General features: G+C 45.9%; 1 protein-coding gene across 2 annotated transcripts in view; it reads right to left on the bottom strand.

Moving 5' to 3' along the window:
- SMAP1 (small ArfGAP 1) overlaps positions 1-16,601 on the bottom strand; it is a 92,656-nt gene extending 76,055 nt beyond the window's left edge. The window contains exon 1 of one of the 2 annotated variants that reach the window (XM_035542989.1): positions 16,101-16,601. In XM_035542989.1, coding sequence (XP_035398882.1) covers positions 16,101-16,587 — 487 coding nt within the window. In that variant the 5' untranslated portion in view covers positions 16,588-16,601. The remainder of the gene's footprint in view (positions 1-16,100) is intronic. The other variant, XM_035542990.2, reaches the window with a different exon arrangement.
- Positions 16,602-21,525: the final 4,924 nt, after the last annotated feature.

The raw sequence follows: 21,525 nt of genomic DNA, 5'->3' as shown, positions 1-21,525 counted from the left end.
TTCTGCCAAAGATTTACCAAAGCCTGGGTGGCTGCATCAGCATAAGCATGCTCGTGCAGTGCTCTCTCCACGACTTCCCCCACACAATTTGGGCTGTGTAAGTGCTTTGCTCATCAAGACTTAAATGAAGTTATCAATGAACATTTTCCAGAAACATCTGACTTCTCCAAGGTGAGATTCAGATACAAATTGTGCACAGAAAACAAGCGTTCTTATGTACCAGATATATAGAAAAAAAAAAGAAAAATATGTAAGCAGCAGTTGTATTTTGTGTGATTCAACAAGCAGCACCACTAACACAAGAGTCCCACCTCCACTGGCCACACAGGGAAGAAGAAAAGTTCGAGGCAGAACCATAGAGACTCCTATCAGTTCGTCCCCTCAAGGCAATGCACTTGAGACAGGGATTAAATCAAGATGAGACTAAAATGCTCAAAAGCAGCACTAGTACTGTCACACACGTTCAGTATTACCCTGCTGTTTCCAAAGACTGTCTTACCAGCCTCACTGGAAGCTGCTCAGTTCTCCTGAAAGAAGAACCCCATCCACCATCTCCTACCATGTAAGATTCAGACGCACACAACACAAAACACACACAAAGAAAGCACCCTAGAACCAAAAATTAATGTAACTACAATCTTATTCACGTCTACTGAATCAGTTAAGTCTTCAAATCAGGAAGAAGAAGCCAGGAAGAAATACATCAGATTTTGTGAATTAAAGAACAGATCTCAAAAAGAGCAAAAATCTTGAGTATCTTACACAAAGACCTTTACGCAAAGGAAATTGTGCAAGAACCACAATACATGAATCTTTACTCTTGAATAAAGCGTTCTTCAAGGACCTTGAACCTTTAGTCTTTACAAACTGAAGATATGGGACTATTTACCTACCACTTGCTGCACTGAGTTAGTTCCTGATTAAAAGGAACAAACAGCCTGAAGCAGTCTTGTGTCACAGTAAGCTCATTCTTGTCTTTCCCCACAGTAAGCTCATTCTTTTCCTGTGCAGCAGAGGCTTCCCTGCTTTACCTCCATACTCAAAGGCTAAGAAAATCATACAACTGCACTCTTCGTGTTCTTTTCAGATGTGATGGCATGCAGCAAAAAGCTCTTTTATATTGAAAAAAAAGGCAACAGGAGTCTGCAGCTTAAACAGATCTGCAGAATCACAGAATGGGTTGGGAAAGACCTTAATGATCACCTTGTTCCAAGTCATTATTAGAAATCTCTTCCATATGGCTTAGTAATAAGCCTGTATTTTGACAGTTGTGACAAACATGACCCAAAAGGTCACTGAACATCCCAAGTCACAAGTAGGAATCAGGACCAAAGGCAGATTTACAAAGGTTTCACTGAAGTTCGGTCCTGATCATGAGACTCTACCTCCATTAGGAAAAGGAAAGGTCACGTTACAATTTCCAGCCGGTTATATACAATTAGCAACAACCAACCATGTAAACAGATCTCATGGTATTATCACACCAGCTACCTTCTCTCATCCGCAAGCAAAACGGAGCTGCTTCTGCCACAGGACAGGTTCAGGTCTGAGGGTGGCTCCAGTCCTTACCTTATGCCTCCCTTAGACCTTGCTATTCTCAAAGCAGGATTTTGGGTGGTTTTGACACATAGTCAAGGCCAGAAGGTGAGAACAAACTTAAAGTTTGCTACATCAAAAAAAAAAAAGCATTGGAAAAGTTCAAACAAGACAGCTGTTTTAGTAGTTTTAAGTACAATTAAACTCAACGGCATGAAGTTATGCTGAAGGCAAGCAATTCAAGCAATTACGCTGCTCCAGAGCCCAGCTCAATAACCGCTGAGAATCGGGCAGTTCAAGACTTCTTGCAAGAACGGTGCAGAGACAAGACTTGGATGCATTGCTTGGCTATTGTTAGCCAAAATCTGGTAAGCGGAGTAGAATTTCAAGGACAGGATGCCCCCAAGTTTGTCTCTTCCATCTGGACAACCATTTTTCACCAAAGTCATCAACAACAACGCCCCTAAGCTCAGTCTTATTCCTAACAGTAGAAGCCACGCATTGGCTATCTGAACAAGACTCTCCCCCTGTGCCCCACCTCTGCAACTCAGAGGGAAATCCTTATCAGCCAGTTTTAATTAGTCCTTCAGCTCGCTAATGCTTGCTTCCACAGCAGCAGTAAGTGTTAAGTGTTTTAAAAGACAGCAACCCTATTCCAACAAGTGTATAAAGCCTTAACTAGAACGGTACCACAGTGACACGAAAATTCTTCCACTTCTGTTTAAGGCACAAAATAAAGTATACCTAATTCACCTGATTTACCTGATAACCACATACAGCTTCAATAGAAAAAAAAAATCAAAGCTCTGACTACTTTAACTCTGGAGTACACTCAAGTCATACAACATTTCAAACATCAAACCACTTATTTCGGAAACTTCTTAGGAATATGAGCAACGTGCAGTATGCAAATCAGGACTGGCTACTTACAGCTGTTAAGGATACACAAAAGTCAGTTTATTCTTTCACAAACAGCATTTTACTCACGCCAAATTGCTACTAGGTAAGAAATTTTGTAAGGTGACGAGATGGAATCAAAGTATTTTGGCCTTACTAACAGCCAGCTACTAAAAGTTTGAATTTGACTGAATGAGACTCTGAGAAGTTTGCTTTTCCAAAATAAATAATAATAATAATGTCACCAAACATTAGGGACTGATACGATGCAAATGCTAAGTTGTTTAACAAATAAAAACACAGTATTTCCAAGTTCATCGTGAAGTTATACACATACATACATCCCATACATAGTTGGCCAGTTTTCATGAAATAGTAAGAGAAAAGAGAGATCAAGAACGGCTTTTGGGAGGTTTGTTCCCAAAATATCACCAAGATTTCCTATTCATCTTAGAAATAAGATGACGATGTTTAAATAAAACACATTCCTCATTGAAATACTTGGTTACTGAGCGCACACATGCACAGCGTGTGCAGAGTGCACGGGACACTGTCCCAGTATTCCTCTCAGCCTCACAGAACAGGAGCACACTGCAGCATCCCCTTTGGAAAGGCAAAAAGCAAACCCTTCGGTATGGCAAGTGTCAGCGGTGCCAACCTGGCCACATTCAGTAAGCCGGCAATTTCAGAAATCAAATTTCAATTCGGTTAAGGAGTAGTGCTCTGATTTTACTCTGCCTGTTTGCTTGTAAAGAAAAAAAGCACTGTTCATGTCAGAGTTCAAGCTGCAAGAAAGAAGCGTGCAAGCAGTCATTTCCTCTGAACAGCATCTGGTATTTTCTAAGACGACACGGTCATGGAGCATATTACATACTGGTAAGAGGCTTCTGGAGGTGGTCTTGACTGCAGTTTTTCCCTCGTCAGCAAGGAACTGCTGAAAGGCTTATTGTTTTTAAAGTGAACAATTTATATTCCTTTTACATGCAGAAATAAAAGAAAATTTAGGGAACAGTAAGGTCTTACAAATATGTTTTTATAAGTTGATAGCTAAGCATTCGGAGTATCACTGATAAGAGGAAACATACATGTATGTAAATCTGTGCTACTCTGGTGGGATACAGCGGTGCCACTGTGTAGCGAGACACAAGACCAAGGTTGTAGAAGCATCTGCTGCAAAGCCTTTGGCCAGCAGTTAAGTTCTTTAAACCATGACAAAAACACAGAAATGAGATTTGCTTACAGGACAAATTTATGATACGGCCTATTTGCCATAAAACAAGAAAGAAAAATTACCCTTACCTATGAAGGCTATGAAATGAAGACTATCAATCTAGTAATCACATTAACTCCCTCTACCATTTTTACTCAAACGCAGCTGAAGAAGAGACAGCTCAAGTAGACACCCCCCAAACTCCACAGGCTCTGCGCAGCCCTCACTACCAGGAGCTGCTCTCCCTCGTACACCCTGCATCACGAAGCAGGCAAACACACCGCCGTCACCTCTCCCACGTGAGCCCACGTTTGAAAAAGATGCAGAGAGAAAACAAGAGACCCAGGTCCGCAGACAAGAAGCAGAGCACCAAATCCGAGTCTCTGGACTGCAGAAACAGACTGAAAGCATCTGTGAAGACTGCCCAGTCTCTTGCAACGGTCTTGGCTGGGATGGCGTTGTCTTCATAGCAGAGCCTGTGCTGCTGTGTTTTGGGTTTGTGACCAAAACAGTGCTGATAACACATCGCTATTTTAGCTGCTGCAGGGCAGTGCTTGCACACAGCCAAGGACTCTCCTGCTCCTGGTGCTGCCCTGGCCACAAGGACACTAGGGGTGCCCCAGGAGCTGGGAGGGGACACAGCCAGGGCAGGGGGCCCAGGCTGGCCAAAGGCACGGCCCACATCATACAACATTGTGCTCAGCTCGGGGAAGAAATAAAAAGGTTGAGGCTGCTGGTGGTTATGGCGTTTGCCTTCCCAAGTAACCATCGTACACGATGAGCCCTGCTTTCCTAGAAATAGCTGAACACCTGCCTGCCTGGGGAAGCAGTAAATGAATTCCTTATTTTGCTCTAACTGCACGCACAACTTTCCCTTCACCCATTACCTACCTCAACCCACAAGTTTTCTCCCGTTAAAACCTTCTGGTTCTCTCCCCCATCCCCCTGAGGGGCAGCGAGCAAGGGGCTGTGCGGTGCTCAGCTGCCTCCGGGACTAACCCACACCATCCGTGCCCACGCCAGGGGTTTACTCACCGCCCTTCCTCCCACACCTACCGCCTCCCCTCGCTTCCTCTGCAGGGGAAACAGGCCACACCACGCAGGTGGCGATGCTGCACCAGTTACTCTTCTTACCTACTGAGAGCATAGCTGGCCACCCCGCAACACTGACGTGTGTCAGATCGGGCACAGGAACAGCCTACTACGAGCATAAATGCAACCCCATTCTTGGATGATGCCCAAGTTTGACCGTAGCAATGTTGGGGGGATCTTATTAATAGGATCTTACCAATGTTTACAAATACCTTAAGTGTGGGAGACAGAGGGATTTGACCAACCTCTTCTCAGTGGTTTGTGGGGACAGGACAAGGGGCAATGGCCAAAAAATGAAGCACAGGAAGTTCCGCACCAACATGCGAAAGAATTTCTTCACGGTGAGGGTGACGGAGCACTGGAACAGGCTGCCCAGGGAGGCTGTGGAGTCTCCTTCCCTGGAGATATTCAAGGCCTGTCTGGACGCCTACCTGGGCAGCCTGCTCTAGGGAATCTGCTTTGGCAGGGGGGTTGGACCCGATGATCTCTTGAGGTCCCTGCCAACCCCTACAATTCTGTGATTCTGTAACGTTACTAACTTTCACAGCAGCACTTGCTGTGGACTTCAGGGTATGAACTTCAGTGAAAGATCATGGGAAAGAAGAGGTCAAAGAGGGCAGACAGAATCAGAAGGTATCGCACCACACAAGGCTGAAATGAGCTTCACATTTTCTCTAAAAGTTTTTTGCTTCCTAAAACTATGGCACATCTGAGATGACACTAGATTAATTATAATTTATTTGAATATAGTTAAATGTTCCTGCATGACAGACAGTTGTCAACACACAGGTATCATGCACCACGAGATCAGCCACACGCGACTGGAAGGAAGAGCAATTTCTTTCTAAGTAGAGTTCCTCACACGTGCTCTAACTAGATTTGTGTTTCACAAGAAAAAAAAAAAAACTGCTCAATTTTTTCTAAAGCTTTTTCCCCCCCCAAACATGGTTACTACTTCCTAGAGTAGTAAGACGAGTAATTGCGGCTGGAAAATACTTGTTGCAAAATATCCGTTTCTTCAGAAGCCAGGAAGAAAAACTGAATAATCCACCAAAGAAATCAGCTGCATTTATTTTCACATACACAATTTAAAAAGCGTTTAGAGCGGAATCAAGGCTGCTCGAGAAGTATCAGCTCTCAAAATGTATTCCCAAAACTTAAAAGAATCCTCCAGCATGCAATCTTGAGCCTGGATTTCTTCTGTTGTATTCTTAAGTCTTACTTAAAACCAAACGGGTGACAATCTTTTTGCTAATAAAGCACATTTTTTGGAGTAACTTTTCTTTAAGAACAGCAACTTCATGGAAATTACAGCGAGCCAAACAAGGGGCGTTCAGCATCACTCTGAGACCCTTTGCTATGAGTGCAGAACACCCAGGAAGATTGCTTAATAAAGGATTGTGAAGCCTGAAGCTTAGTAAAGGACCGTGATTTCCTGAAACACCAAAGCAGCCCTCAGCAGTTCAGTGCACCGAGAACTGGAAATCGCCACGCAGGTATCACTTGGTAATAGGACCAAAGTCCGGGTGTTGGTGGTGTCTCCAGTTTAACCAGTCCCTAGGAAGGGAGCTCACATGCCCACGCGCATTTCTGCTAAAGATCTAAAGGGTCAATGTTAAGTATGGCACTTGCTATGTTTGAAGAAACAGACGGTTTTGCCTTTATCTACAGGTAATAGGCAACAGAACAAATACCCCATAGGTATATACCCTATTAGAGAAGTCAAACGTTATACAGAAAAGCACTGGGTTTTATTCACATACTGGTTGTTTCTAGAAATTGTCATGGATGACAAACAAACCCAAATGACTTGAACACAGAGTACAAAGAGCTTATTTGAGATCTATTACTCAAACCCAGCTGCTACTCACTAACACACCTTGACTCCACCTGCGAGCTCTGCTGCGTTCAGGAATAGCAGGTTACACGCAATAAATCACTTCCACCTCCTTTTGCAGAAATTCCTACAGTACTACGGCCTGTAATCCTACTAAGGAAGCGCTATGCCATGAAAGCCAGTGAAAGCATAAGAAAGCGCAGGAAGGCCTATGCCTCCTTTAAATCTACCCTCCTTTAGTTTAGATATTTGGAATAAATTCTTTTCTATGAGGGCGGTGAGGCCCTGGCACAGGTTGCCCAGAGAAGCTGTGGATGCCCCATCCCTGGAGGTGTTCAAGGCCAGGCTGGATGGGGCTTTGGGCAGCCTGGTCTGGTGGGAGGGGTCCCTGCCCATGGCGGGGGGGTGGAATTTGATGGTTTTATGGTCCCCTCCAACCCAAACCGTTCTGTGATTCTATGAAGCTTTATCCATTTTCACTTAAGTACTTGACCAAAATCACCTAAGAGATTTCTGTTCCCTGCTGCTTACCAAAGAGCTAGCATACAAGAAGAGCACGGCAACCAGCAGCCAAACACGGATACCAAATTCCCTTCCCCTCCCATGCCAGGAGCACAGCTCCTAATCAACGTATCCATTTTCTGCCACAGAAACAAGAGCCAGGCGCAGCTTCAAGGAACAGAGCCACTTTCTCCCCAAATCACAGCTGCAAAGTTAGTTGCTTGGCAACCCCGCCCTGAGCAGCAGGCAGCCCTGCTCTGACAAGCACCGAGCTGTGCTGCTGCTGCTCCCGCTCCCCCCGCCACGTGCCAGAGCAGCCCGCAGGATGTCAGCGCCTTCCCTCAGGACAGGCAGAGCAGCTGAAGGTCTAGGTTAACGGAGATGGTCGGCGAGCTGACCTGGGCAGTTTTTCACATCTCTCATAGAAGTCATCGCCGCATCTGTCAGCTCCAGGACGAGTGCTCTCCACGCCCGGTACAGGACCGGAGCGCTGGGATGCTCTCCGTGCTGCCAAGCTCTTCCTCCGCCTCAGACGGTGGCCCCACAACACAGCAGCACCCGGTTCCTCCGGTGAGAGGGAGGAAGATCAACTCTAGGGCGTTTGGGGTAAGGTGGGAACAGAGCAGGAACTCAGCACCTCTCGCAAACACCGCTAACACCAGGCAGAAACTCCTTGACATCCGCATGTATGTTTATTGCCTACTGGAAAGCAATGAGGGATCGATGCAGGAGTGGAGGGTAAGCAAGGGTTTGCTCCATATCCTACAGTCAACTACTGTAAAGAAAGATAAACATGAAACAGATAGCAAGCTTCGATTTGAACGGGTAAGTTTTCACAAAGATGAAGCAGCTTTAAGTCGCGTGAAGTCGTTCGGGAAGAGCAGCACTGCTCAAGCTCCCAGCAGACACTAATCAGGTAGGAGGCCACATGGGGAGAACAGGAATGCTGTAATAGTTTCTCTCTTGCCCCTGGTCTGCCAGAGGATATCATTTTTAGTCACAATCCAGAGAACCAACCAAGAGTTTTAAGATCCAGGGAGATTTCTGAAACAAGTAAAGACCAAGGTGAAGAAGGCAATGGATGCCTCAGCCTTTTCCTCGTCCCTCATCACCAGGTCCCCTGCCCCATTCAGCAGCAGGTCCACATTTTCTCCAGCCCTCTCTTTGCTGCTGATGTACCTGTAAAATCCCTTCTTGCTGTCCTTGCCGGATTCAACTCCAAGTGGGCTTTTGCTTTCCCACCTAACCCCATCCCTGCATGCTTAGGCAGTGCCTCTATTTTTACTGTGCATCACCTGTCCCTGCTTCCACCTCTTACATGCTTCCTTTTTATGTCTGAGCTTTGCAAAAATGAGCAAGCTGCTCCTGGCAGGCTCCCTGCTGCTTTTGCTTGATTTCCTGCTCACTGGGATGTGCCCCCCTATAGCATAAAGATGTGACCCTTGAGGGGAGGTAACCAGCTCTCCTGGACCTCTTTCCTCTCTAGAAAGTATCATCGCGGTTCGAGTCCTCCACAAGCACCACAGCCCGTGAATGTTAGCCCTCAAGCTGTCTGAGAAAGGCCTCATTCCTGCTTTTGCCTGACCAGGTGGCCAGGAGCAGACACCCACGCCAGCACCCCTGCTGGTCTGCCCTCTAGCCCTGACCCGTGAGCTCTTAAGCTCGTCACCCACCTCTAGGCAAAGCCGCACGCAGGCCCGTGCTCTGACAGAAAAGGACTACTACTGGCCAGGGCTACTTGTGCCTGAATCCTGTGCTGGATTCCAGCAGTTACAGACCCAACAGGGATACTCCAAGAACCTCAACTGTGAGAATAAGATCTCACTGCACATTACCTGCTTGTAAGGCAAACTCATTAAGTCTTAGGGAATTTACTTGAGGCCCCCAGAGAGAACAAAACTGAGCACCTAAGTCAGTAGTGCAGAGCTGAATCACGCTCAAATGAACCTGAGTGAGCCAGTGAGGGAAGATGCAACACCTGAGCTAAGTTAACCTCTGACTACCCCCTGAGTAATAGCTGCTAATTGACTCTATTAAATCCCCTTAGGAAATCTGGATTAAGGAGGGAGCCACCCCTCCAGAAAAGGTCCCTCCCTAAAAGTCTACTTATCACATACATGTGTCTAATTGCTTCCTCTGCATTGCTGACAAGGACTACTTCGGGCTGCATCAACGCTGCTTTGCTGTCCATTCGGACCAAGGAGGGAAGATTTCACAGGACAGGAACAGCCTCAGCTCCACTGAGAGGAGATCTAGGAACAGAGCGAAGATTAACATCTGGCCTCAACAGCATCCTGCAGCGGCACCTTTCTCATGCCGCTGAGGAGTGACACAGCCACAGGTGAGGCATCGTTAGGAGGGAGACGCCAGTAGCTCCTGGCCAAAAGCGCTAGGACATCCCGCGCCAAAAGGCCAGAAGATGGTCTCACCAACACCACCGATCGCTGCTCCGGGAACTGCCCCGCCTTTATGGTCCGCACAAAGGCGACAGCTCAGATCGCAGGGGCCTGTACTCCTGAACATAGGGGCTGCAAACCACGGTAAGGATTACTGCAACTGTCTGAGAAGAACATCAACTACGCAAGTCCTGCACGTATTTTTAAAAGTCAAAGAAAGACTTAAGTTGCGAGGGATCCCCAAAGGTCAACTCGCCCAGTCTCCCGTCAAAACAAGGCCAACTTCAAAGCTACATCGTGCCACCTCGGGTCTCGCCCTATCGAGCTCTGCTAAGTGCCAAAGAATGGAGAATCCACACAAACACCACAGTAAGGGCTTGGGTAAAATGCCTCCAGGCAGCACTTCAGAACTTCAAAAGCAGGAGTATGTATTTACAAACAAGCCTGTTCTATTACAAGTTAAACAGATTTCCTGCGGCTTGTGTCAGAGTATTTTTCTGTACTGAGAGAGTCAGGAGATAGAAACAAACCCCTCCCTATAGGGTATAAAGACCACCACTGGAGTCACCCAGCACTACAACAACCCCACAGCCCCGTTCCACCTGCTTACAGGTTGTGAACCAAAGCCACCGCGCTCTCCCAGCTGGAAAGAGAAGCGTCTCCTCCAGAGCTCTTATCTCACCCCAGGCAGTAACTTTCCAGCTCTCGCTCTTAAAGTTTCAGCCTCATGCAACCAGTCCCAGCAAGAGGTAAAAGGGCGCAGAACAACAACCGAGGGCTGGCACAGCTTTTAGCAGTAGAGGATCAGGAAAAAAAACCCGCAGACACAGTGGCAAGAGAGCATGGAGTTTCTGGTCCCTTAAGGTCTTCGACGGTGTGATGTTCTGCGAACAGGTGAGAAAAAAATAATAATGTAACCAGATGAACCCTAGGATTTCTAGTGACAGGGCTCCTTCCTATTATTAGAGGTCAAGACCCACCCTGAATCAAAGCTTGCCTTCATTATTCCTTGTGGAAGGACAGGGACCATAGAAGCCTTCGGTTGTTATCTGTCTATTCATGTTCTGGTCTGTTAAGCTCGTGTTTTCATTATCAGCCTCGTCTCACAGCAGCATGAGCAACCTTACAACAGAACCAAAGAATACCAGCAACTTCTTGATCCAGGCAGCCTAAATTCACGTGGGATACAGGTATGTTTGCTGGGACAAGGTACCACAGTGCAATCACGAGCTGCTTGGTTTCTGCTCTGTGGCTGACCTTCCGTATCGGGCTAAAAGCTACACCTGAGCTGTCAGTTGCGGACTTCACCTCTGATATCAGCTAACTCTGCTCCATTTGCCCTCATGCCCTACTTCAGCAGTTTCTCCACCCTTGGAGGCAGGAGAAAGCCTTGACCCTAGGAGGTAGAGCAGCCAGAACCTTGTGCTAGATCAAGCTAACGGTGTTGACGAGCCGACCCAAAAGCATGCTGACACCGGCAGCCAGAGGCAAAAGCTCAAGCGCTGCTGCAGTGGGCTACAAGAGTTTGCCATATGCTTTAGGGTAATGCCTAAGGAGAAGTACTCTATGAAAGTATACAAGCAAGATTAAGATGCTGAGACCCCTAGTCACCAAAACAAGCTAAGAGCAGAAGTAGCTTCAAAGACATTGAGGCTTAGATGCGTTTAAGTTGGTCTCCCAGACATGGGAGACATCAAACACAAGAATCAATTGTCTACAAAAAAAAAAAAAAGGAATCTGAACAGCTAAGCACAGCAGGAATTTGTTTTGACTGCTGGTTTGTCTATTTCAGTTTAAACTTTTTTTTTTTTGAGGTAGGCAGGTTACTAGGCAAATTTAAGTTAGGTTTACTTAAAGCCAAGTTTGTAGAAATTGGCTTTGACTACACGAATTTTGGCACTGTGATTTTTCTTGTTCAGTCTCTCCCCACATTCCCTAAAAGCCCATACTTGTTATTCTTCAGACAGAAAAGATCAAGTCGTCAGTCATAGACAAATAGCCACGAATTGTACAGTACAACTAAAATTTACTGAAAAACATTTGTTTAATACTGGAATTGTACCCGGTTTAACAAGCAGTGTCAGTGTGTCCTTTCATGCCACAGCTCTGGTAAGGGATCGTTTAGCCAGACTTCATACCTCACTGCAGTAGAAGCGAGTAAACATGAAGAAAAATGACAAAACGCCTGACACAAATTTATTCACCTCTTCTGATGGTCCAAAATATCTAAAATTGTCTATATAAGATCTGCAAGCTTCCAATTACGTTCCTGTAACTGCTCCAGTTCAAAAAAAAACTCTAATGGGGCTGACAAGTCAAGGTAATTGTCTTCTTGACAGACACGGGAATGCACCAGCAGAGTTCACAAGTTGACACCTTTGTGCTAAAGCCAACACCCAAACGCAAGGCGTGACAAACAGACAAGACGCTGGAGTATGTTCACACTGGTTTCAAACGCATGCCTCGCATTGAGCATTGTTAGGAACAGCCAGCAGAGTCTTACTAGCACAAGGTCTCCTGCCTCCAGCTTACTTGGCAGGCCTTCTTGCTCAGCTGGCTGTTCCTTCGATAGCAGTGAACACCTTGACCCTTTCTAACAAAGCACATCTCCTTGGGGGCTTTGTCACACTCTTCAGACCCCAAGTACTCGATTCACTGTTGCTTGATGTCAGTGCCCGTGTAATATCCGCTGCCAAGCAGTACCACGAGCCTGGCAGACTTCTAGCACGTTATAACTAGGTACTAAATGGATAGAAAGAGCAAACCCTGACAGTCAAAGGGGGACTGAAGTTGATGTTTTCTGACTGTGCTTCCATTTGAGAGATCCGTAAGAGCTGTTATTGCTTAGGAGACTCAAATATCAGCACAAATAGCAAAAATCCATTTAGACTCCCTATACAGTGGGAAAAAACAACACAAAAAACAAGTGCTTCAAGGTAGCTTTCAGCACAGTCTGCCTGACAGATCTGTAGCTATTTCTCTCTCCTACAGCTTTCCAGTTCCTGCCAGCTTTACCTACCTACACACAGAAAAGGACTATGAAGAGCTGCACCATACAATGATACACCAGAGGGAATTTCAGTTGCTTGTCTCTTTCAGAAACTCAGGCTCACTGAAGTTACTCTCTACACACCTTAGTATTTCCTCCAAATATTAGGAGTAGGTAGTATAACATCAGGAAGACATCTACTGCCATATGCGGACAGCTGCTCAGACAGGGACACCAAGAACAGTCAGCACACAGACAAGAACTGCGCTGTCAGAAGTCAGCCCGGTCTCCTCACTCTTCCAAAAACCTCAGCGGCTGCAAAGACAGCTCCAGAGTCTTTGATTTTGAGGCTTCTCCCCCACAAAGGTGGCATCGAGCCTTCCTGCGCCGCTGTGAGCGTGACAGTGACTGCAGCCCGGCCCTGCTGCAGGTAGTTCCCAACACGCGTCAGCAGTGGCAGGTTCCTAGCAGCTCTTTCAACAGTTAAAAGGCAAATACAGAATAAAAAACGCTTCCGCAAACTGTACCCAGCGTCAGCAATCCTAGTTATTGCTTCGTGCCTACTCTGGCAGACGCATCCTCAGCTGTATTCTCCACCTTCTGAAGGATTTGCAGAACAAAGCAGCAAGGAGGTATAATCCCTGTCTAACTCATCCACATACCTCACGCGTTAAGAAGTAGGCCAGAAACCTATGGACGGATTTCTTCGTGATACACAATCACTAATAATAATGGCATTATTATTTTGAGAAAGACATGTGTGTCTTAAAAAAAAAAAAAAGATCCTCTTACAGGAAAGGTGCATGCTCAACACTTCCTCGTGAGCAATGCAGAAGGTCCTCACAGAGCAAGGAGCCACCTCAGGGATTTAGGAGTGGATCAGGACAACAGTAAGTTCCAGAGATCCCCTTTTTGATGCGAGATGTAAAAGCCAGCAGAGAAGCCTTAATGGTAGATGTGGTCAAAAAAACGTGCAATAAAAATGCAAGTGGGACCACATTAAGTTTGTGAGTATCCTGTAGACCCTAACAAGACTTCAGAGGCTATCTAGCTCCTGAAGAATTCCCAGGGCCTCAAAGAATAGCAGTTAATACAGACGTGCAGGTAAGGTATACGAGGTTTTAACATCCCCTAGATGCAGCCATCTGAGCAGAAGCCCAGGGTAAACGGAACACCTGAGGCTTAAGGTCCAAGGGAAGACTGCAACATCTCCGGTGAGAGGAAGGAATCTGTGATGACAGCCACTGCGCCTCAGTTCAGAGCTCACCGAATCTGGGCCGATGCTAGGCATCTGCAGGACCATACCAGACGGAAAGGTTTTAAAATATTGGCAGAGGAAGAACCAAGACGTAAGTGTAACTCACTTAAGCATGAATAAACTGAACTCGGGGAATCCTAGCCAACAGAAAGGAGGATGACAGACGAGGAAGCAAAGCTCGCACAAAAGAGGAAAGTAACAGAAGCTGAAGTGGACAATAGCTCCATGAGAAAAGAATCAGTAACACCACCAAAAGGAAACAAAAGCCCTCAACTAGAGCTCGCACCAGAGAAGTCCTCAATATTTTGTCGAGAACAATTTCACAAGTCAGCTTCCAGAAGGCAGGACTAAGAGAAGTCAGTTCCTCTAGTGGAACTGACAGCGGGGAGCTCCAGCCTGTAATTACAAGTGTGTTTGGTGATGAAAGGGATGCTGCTAGCCATGCGAGCGGAGCAGGCCGCTGCCAGAGCCTGGGGAGAGCCCACAGACCTGCTTTCCTTGCAGAGCCATTTTAAAAACTGCTGCCTCAGACATCCCTGTGCGCCATGACTAATAAAACCGTAACTTTGCCAGACACCAGCACATATCAAAACCATGGGTCAAGCGTGAAACATCAGGAGAAAAAAAAACCTGGCTGTATCTGAAAGCAGCAGCCTCCACTCTTCTTCTTTTCCTCAACAAGTTTCAACAAGGGAATGACATCAGGGAGGAGTTCAACAGTGGTGTTACGTTTTGACGGCAGGGGAAGGCTTGATTTTCAGCTGGAGAACCAATCGTGCTTTTTCTTCTGAACCATGTCTTCTGGAAAGATACAAAAATCCAGACTCCAGGGTATAATGGAGGCACCTCAACACTGCTCACACAACTCTACTGCCTAGAAGGAAACTTCCTAAACCTAGGAAAGGAAATCTACATGGCATCTCCACATACAACCACCTCCCAGACAGGAGCCCCTAGAACAGCTGAGGCTCAGCTAAGTTCACCATTCCACCTCTAGCATGCAGAAAGACAGCGTGGGAAGAAGAGGTTTTGGCCAAAGAGAAAACAGAAGACTTCAGAACTGCAGTCAAATTTTATCTTACCTGGCTACCTTATCTAACTTACTAGAAAGATGGAAAACAAGTGACAGGTACTGGCAGAAGACATCTGGTCAAGGGACTGGTAGGTGCTCCAGAACCTGGACAGAAGACACACATACTGAAGGTAAGAGCTTTCTGCCAGTTCAAGCTTTGCCTTGTGACGGACAAGAGGTATGGTATGGAAGTATCAAAGAACGAAGAACAGTGCACAAAAATACTCGTAACACAAATAGAACGAGGAGGCTGGAAGCATCAGTATTGCTGAGTTGAAGAGGCAGAAGATACTGGGCAAGGAGGACTACAGAGATTTATGAACAATACTTTGACCAGGTGGTTGGAAAGAGGGAACAAAACAAAACTCAGCTGGAGAATTCAAGACACAGATCTTGACCAGCCAAGCTCTGAGGCCTGTGCTACGGAGCAGCACCCGTGTGGAGCTCAGTCAGCAAGGAACTCCGAGCAGCGCTCAGCATCACATTCCCAAATGCCAGTAATGCACAAAACATACGATTTTTCCAGAAAAGCACAGTCTGCAAGGAGTCTTCACACAGCAACCAGAAGCCTGGGGGCCTGAATAGCTGTGCTAGCAAACGAGTAAGAAGAGTTACTTGCAAAATAACGAAGGCCTGACACCTTTGGTGTAACCCACACTGTACGCTACTTAGGTTTGTAAGCTCGGAAAATAAAATCGTATTTCTGCATTTCCATAAGACTGATGTATTAAATCACAGCATCATGCAAGACACTGCACAGTTGATGATCGCGGCCAGGAAAAGCAGCACACAGGGATGGGAGCGGGGAATCACAGCCACGGGGCGCCTTGGGGCAGCTCGGGGCAGCCCACTGAGCTCCGAGGACGGGTCGGGACCGGGCAGGGCAGCGCTGGGCCCATCGCACGCTGCGACCACCGGGAAGCAGAGCCCTCACCGTGCCGCCCTTAGCTCGGGTCACCTTAACGGGGTCCCTCCAGTCCAGGCGACATCTCCCGAGCCCACGGCCGGCACCGACACACGGCACACCGCAAACCCCTCGCCACGGGAGGCAGCGCCGCAGCCCCAGCAGCTCGCCCACCGCCGCGACACGTCTGAGCCGAGCCGAGCAGAGCCGAGCCGGGCCGGACCGGGCCGGGCAGCGCCGAGCCGAGCCGGGGCCGCTCCTGCGGACGTGGAGCGGGGCGGGGCGGCGCTGGCTCCCGGCACCCCGCCGGCACGGCCGTTGCGGCTCCCTCCGGCCCGGTTCAGCCCCAGCTCAGCCCGGCTCGGCACGGTCCAGCCCGGCTCAGCCCCCCGCTCCCCTCCGCCGTACCCTTGGCCTCGCAGTCCGCGCAGTACTTGTTGTCCTCCTCCCGCAGCAGCTTGGCCAGGATGGCCTGGTGCTGCTCGTTCTGCTTCTGCGCCTTCTCCCGGCAGGAGCGGGTGGCCATGGCAGCGGAGCCGGGCCGGGCCGGGGGACGGGGGTGGAGGCGCCGCCGCTGCCCTGCCGCGGCCCCCGGCAGCCGCCAGCGCCGACTTCCGCGACCGGCGCTACTTCGCGGCGGGCGGAGGGATCCGTACCGCCTCCCCTCCGCCACGCCGAGACAACAAATAGTCCGCCGGGTCCTGCCGCCGCCCCGCGGTTGCCCCGTGGGGTTTCGGGTCCCTCGCGACCCGCCCCGTGGAAAGGGCGGGATGGGCACGGGGACCGGCCGAGGAGGAGGGGGAGGGGGAGGAAGAGCAGAGGGGGGAGGAGGAGGAAGGCTCCGTCCCTTCCCGCCCCTCCGTTCCGCGTGGCGGTGCTGCCTGTCCGCCGCCATTTTGTGTCGCGTCCCCTCGACTAGCTCTGTGCCGGCCGTTCCTCAGTAACGGCCCTTTTGTCAGCCTCTTCCAAGCTTTTTTTTTTTTTCCCTTTTTTTTTTTTTTCCTAATCCAACTCTTCTGGAAAGAGCTAGAGCCTATATATATAGCCTATAAAACACTTCAGTGAGGCAGATGGGAATTCAGGTCTCTTCTCCCTCAGCGGTTAAACTCCTGAATCATTCTGTCTTTCTTCTGCTCAACTCTGATGGTTAATTAATTATCCCCTAAACTTGAAAGACTTATAACAGAAAGAACTGAGAAAGTGCTTATCACAATATTTAGCAGTTAGGTTGGTATCTTAACATGGAAGACCCTGTTTAGATCTCCCTCAAATAAATAAAGACACACAGAGTGCCGCGGTATTGGGTACGAGGCTGCATACCTGGTACCGATGCATGAGGCCAAGAGATGGGTTAGCATCCTACAGCTGCCTTGCTGCAGTGCCTGAATCCAAAGATGTACTGCACCAGAAAGATCGTAAAACTAACAGCAATGTAGCTTGGTGTTAGTTGTGCTTTGCTAGGGACGTGGTTATTGGGGTGCAATAGTCCTGGCCGTTTAAACATGACATTAAACAGTTCCAGCTGAGTATTTTACCTACGAGCACAAAATTGTTCTCCTTTTCTAGCCCAGAGTATCTTTAATTACTGTGTCTTTTGTAGAGAAAAACAGCTCCAGCTAGAAGGACAGAGGACATACCTCTGCCCCTTGCCTTCATCCCAGGGCTCTGGGGAACAGAACGCTTTTCAGAAAGGCGAGGACTGTGGGCACAAATGCTCTCAGAGAGGAAAGGAAACGAGGTTGCATTTTATATTCTAGGTAAGTTCTTGTGTTCTTATATCAAAAGACTGTGGCAGCAGCACTGCCATTTTAGAAAAAAATAGTACTTGCTTTTACGTCTTGTGACAAACTCGACCTGTACATTACATATGCTGTGAAAACATCTGCTGCGCTGCCAGAAGGTGTCAAGTTAAGCAATCGGCTTAGCGTAATGTGCATCAGCTTCTCTGATCCTAAAATGAATACAGGGATACTCACCATGAAAAGTGGCTATTGATCCAGTTTCTGTGTTCGAAAAAAAATTACAGAAGTGAAGAGTAAGTGTATTTGTTTAGTCTGTGCTTTGGCCTTAGTGCCTTAAACCCAGATGTCCCAATTGTTTATTTCCTGGGACTAACTCCAACTTTGCATGCATGCTTGAGTGGCTTGGTATGGGATATCCTCCTCTAACTGTCAAGCATTAAGATGTCCTTCTTGTGTTCAGCTCTCAAAATTATCCTTTCCTTTAATATACTTACCATGCTTTGTATAAAGTAGTGGAAATATAAAATTTCCTGCTTCCCTAGGAGACTGAGATGAGTAAGTTATTAATGTTTTAATAGGTAGTGCTTTGAAAACAGCATGCTGTAAATGCATTATTAGGTATTTCCCTAAGAGCTTAAATGAATGTAAAGAAGATGAAAGGATATCCCCTCTGTGCCTTTGCTGCTTTTCCTAGACCCTAAAGAAAAGCAAAGTATTGTATATACGAAGTTACCACCAGAAGCATTTTTCAGAAGGAAAATAAAAGGGAAAATGTCTTTCAGGATATGGTATGGATTTTAGAAAAAGCTAAGGTCTGCAGTGAAATGTAGTGCATAGAGGCCAGAGATGTCACCGCCTAGGGCTCCTTCAGAGGGAGAAGATAGGCAGCTGTCTCACTGAGCCTGTCAGCTTGGTGCCCTTTGCTTCACCTTTCGTAAAGCCCTGCAGAGCACAGCCTATACAATCCAGTTTTGGAATTGTTAAAGGAAATACTCAGGTGTTTGAAGACCTGTATCTTCCAAAGCAAGTGAGTTTCACGTGGCTAAGTGAATTTTCCATGAAGTAACTCAAATACCAGAGTTCTGCCATCCCTGCCAGAGATTGCGTTGTGTTCAGTAAAAAAGCACAGATCGACCTTGCATGAAAAAAGCTTCTCCCTAGCTGCTGCTACTTGTCATCCTGTAGGCAACACCGCTGTCCTGCAGGGATACTTATGGGCAACTTCTGAAGCTCATGTTGTTGTATAATCTGATAGCTGATGTTCACTGAATATAATCTTCCTGGCTGAAATTCACCAAGTCTAGATACCTACTTTATTCAGAAATCTCCACATAAACCAACTTTAAATAGTATTTGCTAATCAGGACGGTATTAGCATAAATTTGACTTAATGGAGGAGAATGTATCAGGTGCAAAGTTATTAACTGAAATGAAACCAGGTGTTAAAATAGCTGTGGTTTCCTAATGTCTCATCTGCAAATATCAAAGTCCAGAAATAAACAGGGTTCCAACTACAGAGTTTTTGAATTTGAGAATTTCTGATTCATAAGAAACCTCACTGCTTCAGACATTTTCATGCTCTTATGGCAGAAAAGAAAAAAGAAGAGAAGAGAAGAGAAAAGAGAAAAGAGAAGAGAAGAGAAGAAAAAAGAAAAGAAAAGAAAAGAAAAGAAAAGAAAAGAAAAGAAAGAAAAGAAAAGAAAAGAAAAGAAAAGAAAAGAAAAGAGAAAAGAAAAAAGGGAAGGGAAGGAAAGGAAAAAGAAAGATCTGTGTCTGTCTGGGAAATGGACATTTCAGTAATGTTCCTGAAACTCAACGCTCTGAAGATGGCTCCTCAGGCTGCAGAGTCTGGGATGTCCACGGGCTCAGATAATATGGTAGCTGCAGCCCGTGGCTGTCAGAGAAAGGCAGTACCCAAAATATGAACCACTATGTTTCAGAAAGCACTTCAGATGGAATTTCTTTCACAAATTTGAGGTGCTTAAGGAAATCTTTATTTAGCAGTGAGCTAGCCACCCTTTATAGTCAGTGGAGAGAAACGGATGTTCCAGAAGGTGATTTGTCTTCTTCTGAGATAGGCATCTAACTCCGGTGAGGTGAATTACCATCTGGAAGAGCCTGCATTAGGAGGAGGCGAACCACTTGCTGGATCATTTGCATCTCCCCATTGGCTGTAAAGGGTAGGGAGGGCGACTGTCTTGTACCTGAGTGTACAGAAGTTGGTCATTTAAGAGACGAATTATCAGTGTTGTTTTTAATCAACAATTTTCCAGCAATGTACTTCGTTTAGGAAAATTCCTGCCCAGCTCTACTTCTGATATCTTCAGACAAAAAAGAAAGGAAGCAATAGTAACTTCATGGAAAATGAAGTAACAGATGTACAAAGGCATCTAAACCTATACCAGGGGATTTTGTTATTTTCCTTCTTTGCTTATAAACAAAAACATAATTCTGTAAACAAATTCAACAAAGTGTTAAAAAGCAGTATTAATAATAATAATAATAATAATAATAATAATAATAATATAAACCCAGCCTTTGAAAATCAGAAAGTTTAGTTTTCAAAGCTCAATTTTAATTCTGCTTCGATAAACCTTTTCAATGCTAACATTAAAATGCTAACACAAACTATACATATATTTTAACATACTACTTGCATTAATTCATGCTTCACAAAATTTTAACAGTACAGAAGGTATTGATATGGAAAGAAATTCCTTATGCAATGATGCAATGCAAAATTTATTAGGACAAGACTGTCTGAACTACAGCTGAATACTGTACGAGTATAGTAGTAGAACAACAAGTTTATCTCACTTCTTCCCCAAAAAGGGTATTAAATGTTTGGCAGCCCTGCATGATCACTGCAATTGGAAGTCTGATCTATAACCATTAAACACCTGCCCCAGGAGCTGCATGAGTTACTTGTTCGCCCCATAGTTTCAGCACTTAATGCCTGCCCCATGAAGCAAGCAGTAATAGTGTCATGCCAGAGGTGGTTAAAAGGTATAAAATAAGCAAGATTTATAGGGGAGGCAGTATTTTCAGTGACTTTGTGTTTCTGTACAGCAGCTTGACTGGAGAGATGAGATATTAGAGGTAATAAATTTTCCTTCCAGTTTCTTGGTTCTTCATTTACGTCTATGTACAGAGAACAAGCACCTGATACTGAATGCAATTACGGACATTATGGTATCACACATAATGCCGTCTGATTTCTGTAGGTGCCGAGCGTTTGAAATACACTGAAATCTAAAGATTTCCGAAAATTAAGATGGAAATTGTTAAAACTAGAAAGGGATCTCCATCTCTTGCTAAGTGGCATCGTTTAGTGACATGCCAGCACATGGTGACACATCACAAACAATCTTGTGTTCTTGAGAGTTATTAGTAAATCTGCGTTGTAATTGTAAACACAAATGAGTACCTGGCAGGAAACTATGAATTAAATAGACGGATGCAAATGACTAAATACATTTTAATGAGCTTTGCTGTCAGTCATAAATTGTGTAAGCTCAGAAAAAAAAAAATCATTACTGTACAGCTAATAAGCATGTATGCAATTATAATTTAAACTACTGCGTATATTTGGCCACTGTATTCTTGTGTGGAATGTCGTGCAGAATAGTGTGGGTGTTCAGTATAACGAAATGGAAGCTCCACACGGTTCCAAAGCAAGAAGAGATCTTAAAAACGAAATGCTTGGCACTTCCCAAGCTCCCTGTGTATTTTCAGCTGTTGAAAGCTATGTGTATGTTTCAGCCTGAGCCTTTTCATTTCCATTCTAAGATTGGGATTTTTGAAGAGAAGCTCAAAAAGAGAGACTATTAGATGAAACTTTGTGAGTCATGCATTTGGCTCACTCGGGCTTTTAGGATAAGAATACCAGCCTTAGGTATCAGCAGCCCTTGATAGCTAGCCAAGAAGAAGAGCAACAATCAGATGTAAAATTGGTTGCAAAATCATACATTTGAAAGATGAGGGAGAAATATGAATAGAAAACATATAGTGAGACAGCCGAGCTCCATTGTAATTACTCCTTCACGTGCAATAGGTAGTCTTAGAGCTTAAAAACATTTTGTTGACTCAGT

This window comes from Cygnus atratus, chromosome 3, assembly GCF_013377495.2.
Source record: "Cygnus atratus isolate AKBS03 ecotype Queensland, Australia chromosome 3, CAtr_DNAZoo_HiC_assembly, whole genome shotgun sequence".
Classification (NCBI taxonomy): Eukaryota; Metazoa; Chordata; class Aves; order Anseriformes; family Anatidae; genus Cygnus; species Cygnus atratus.
The sequence above is the reverse complement of the archived record's forward strand: the minus strand, read 5'-3'. Positions and strand labels throughout refer to the sequence as shown.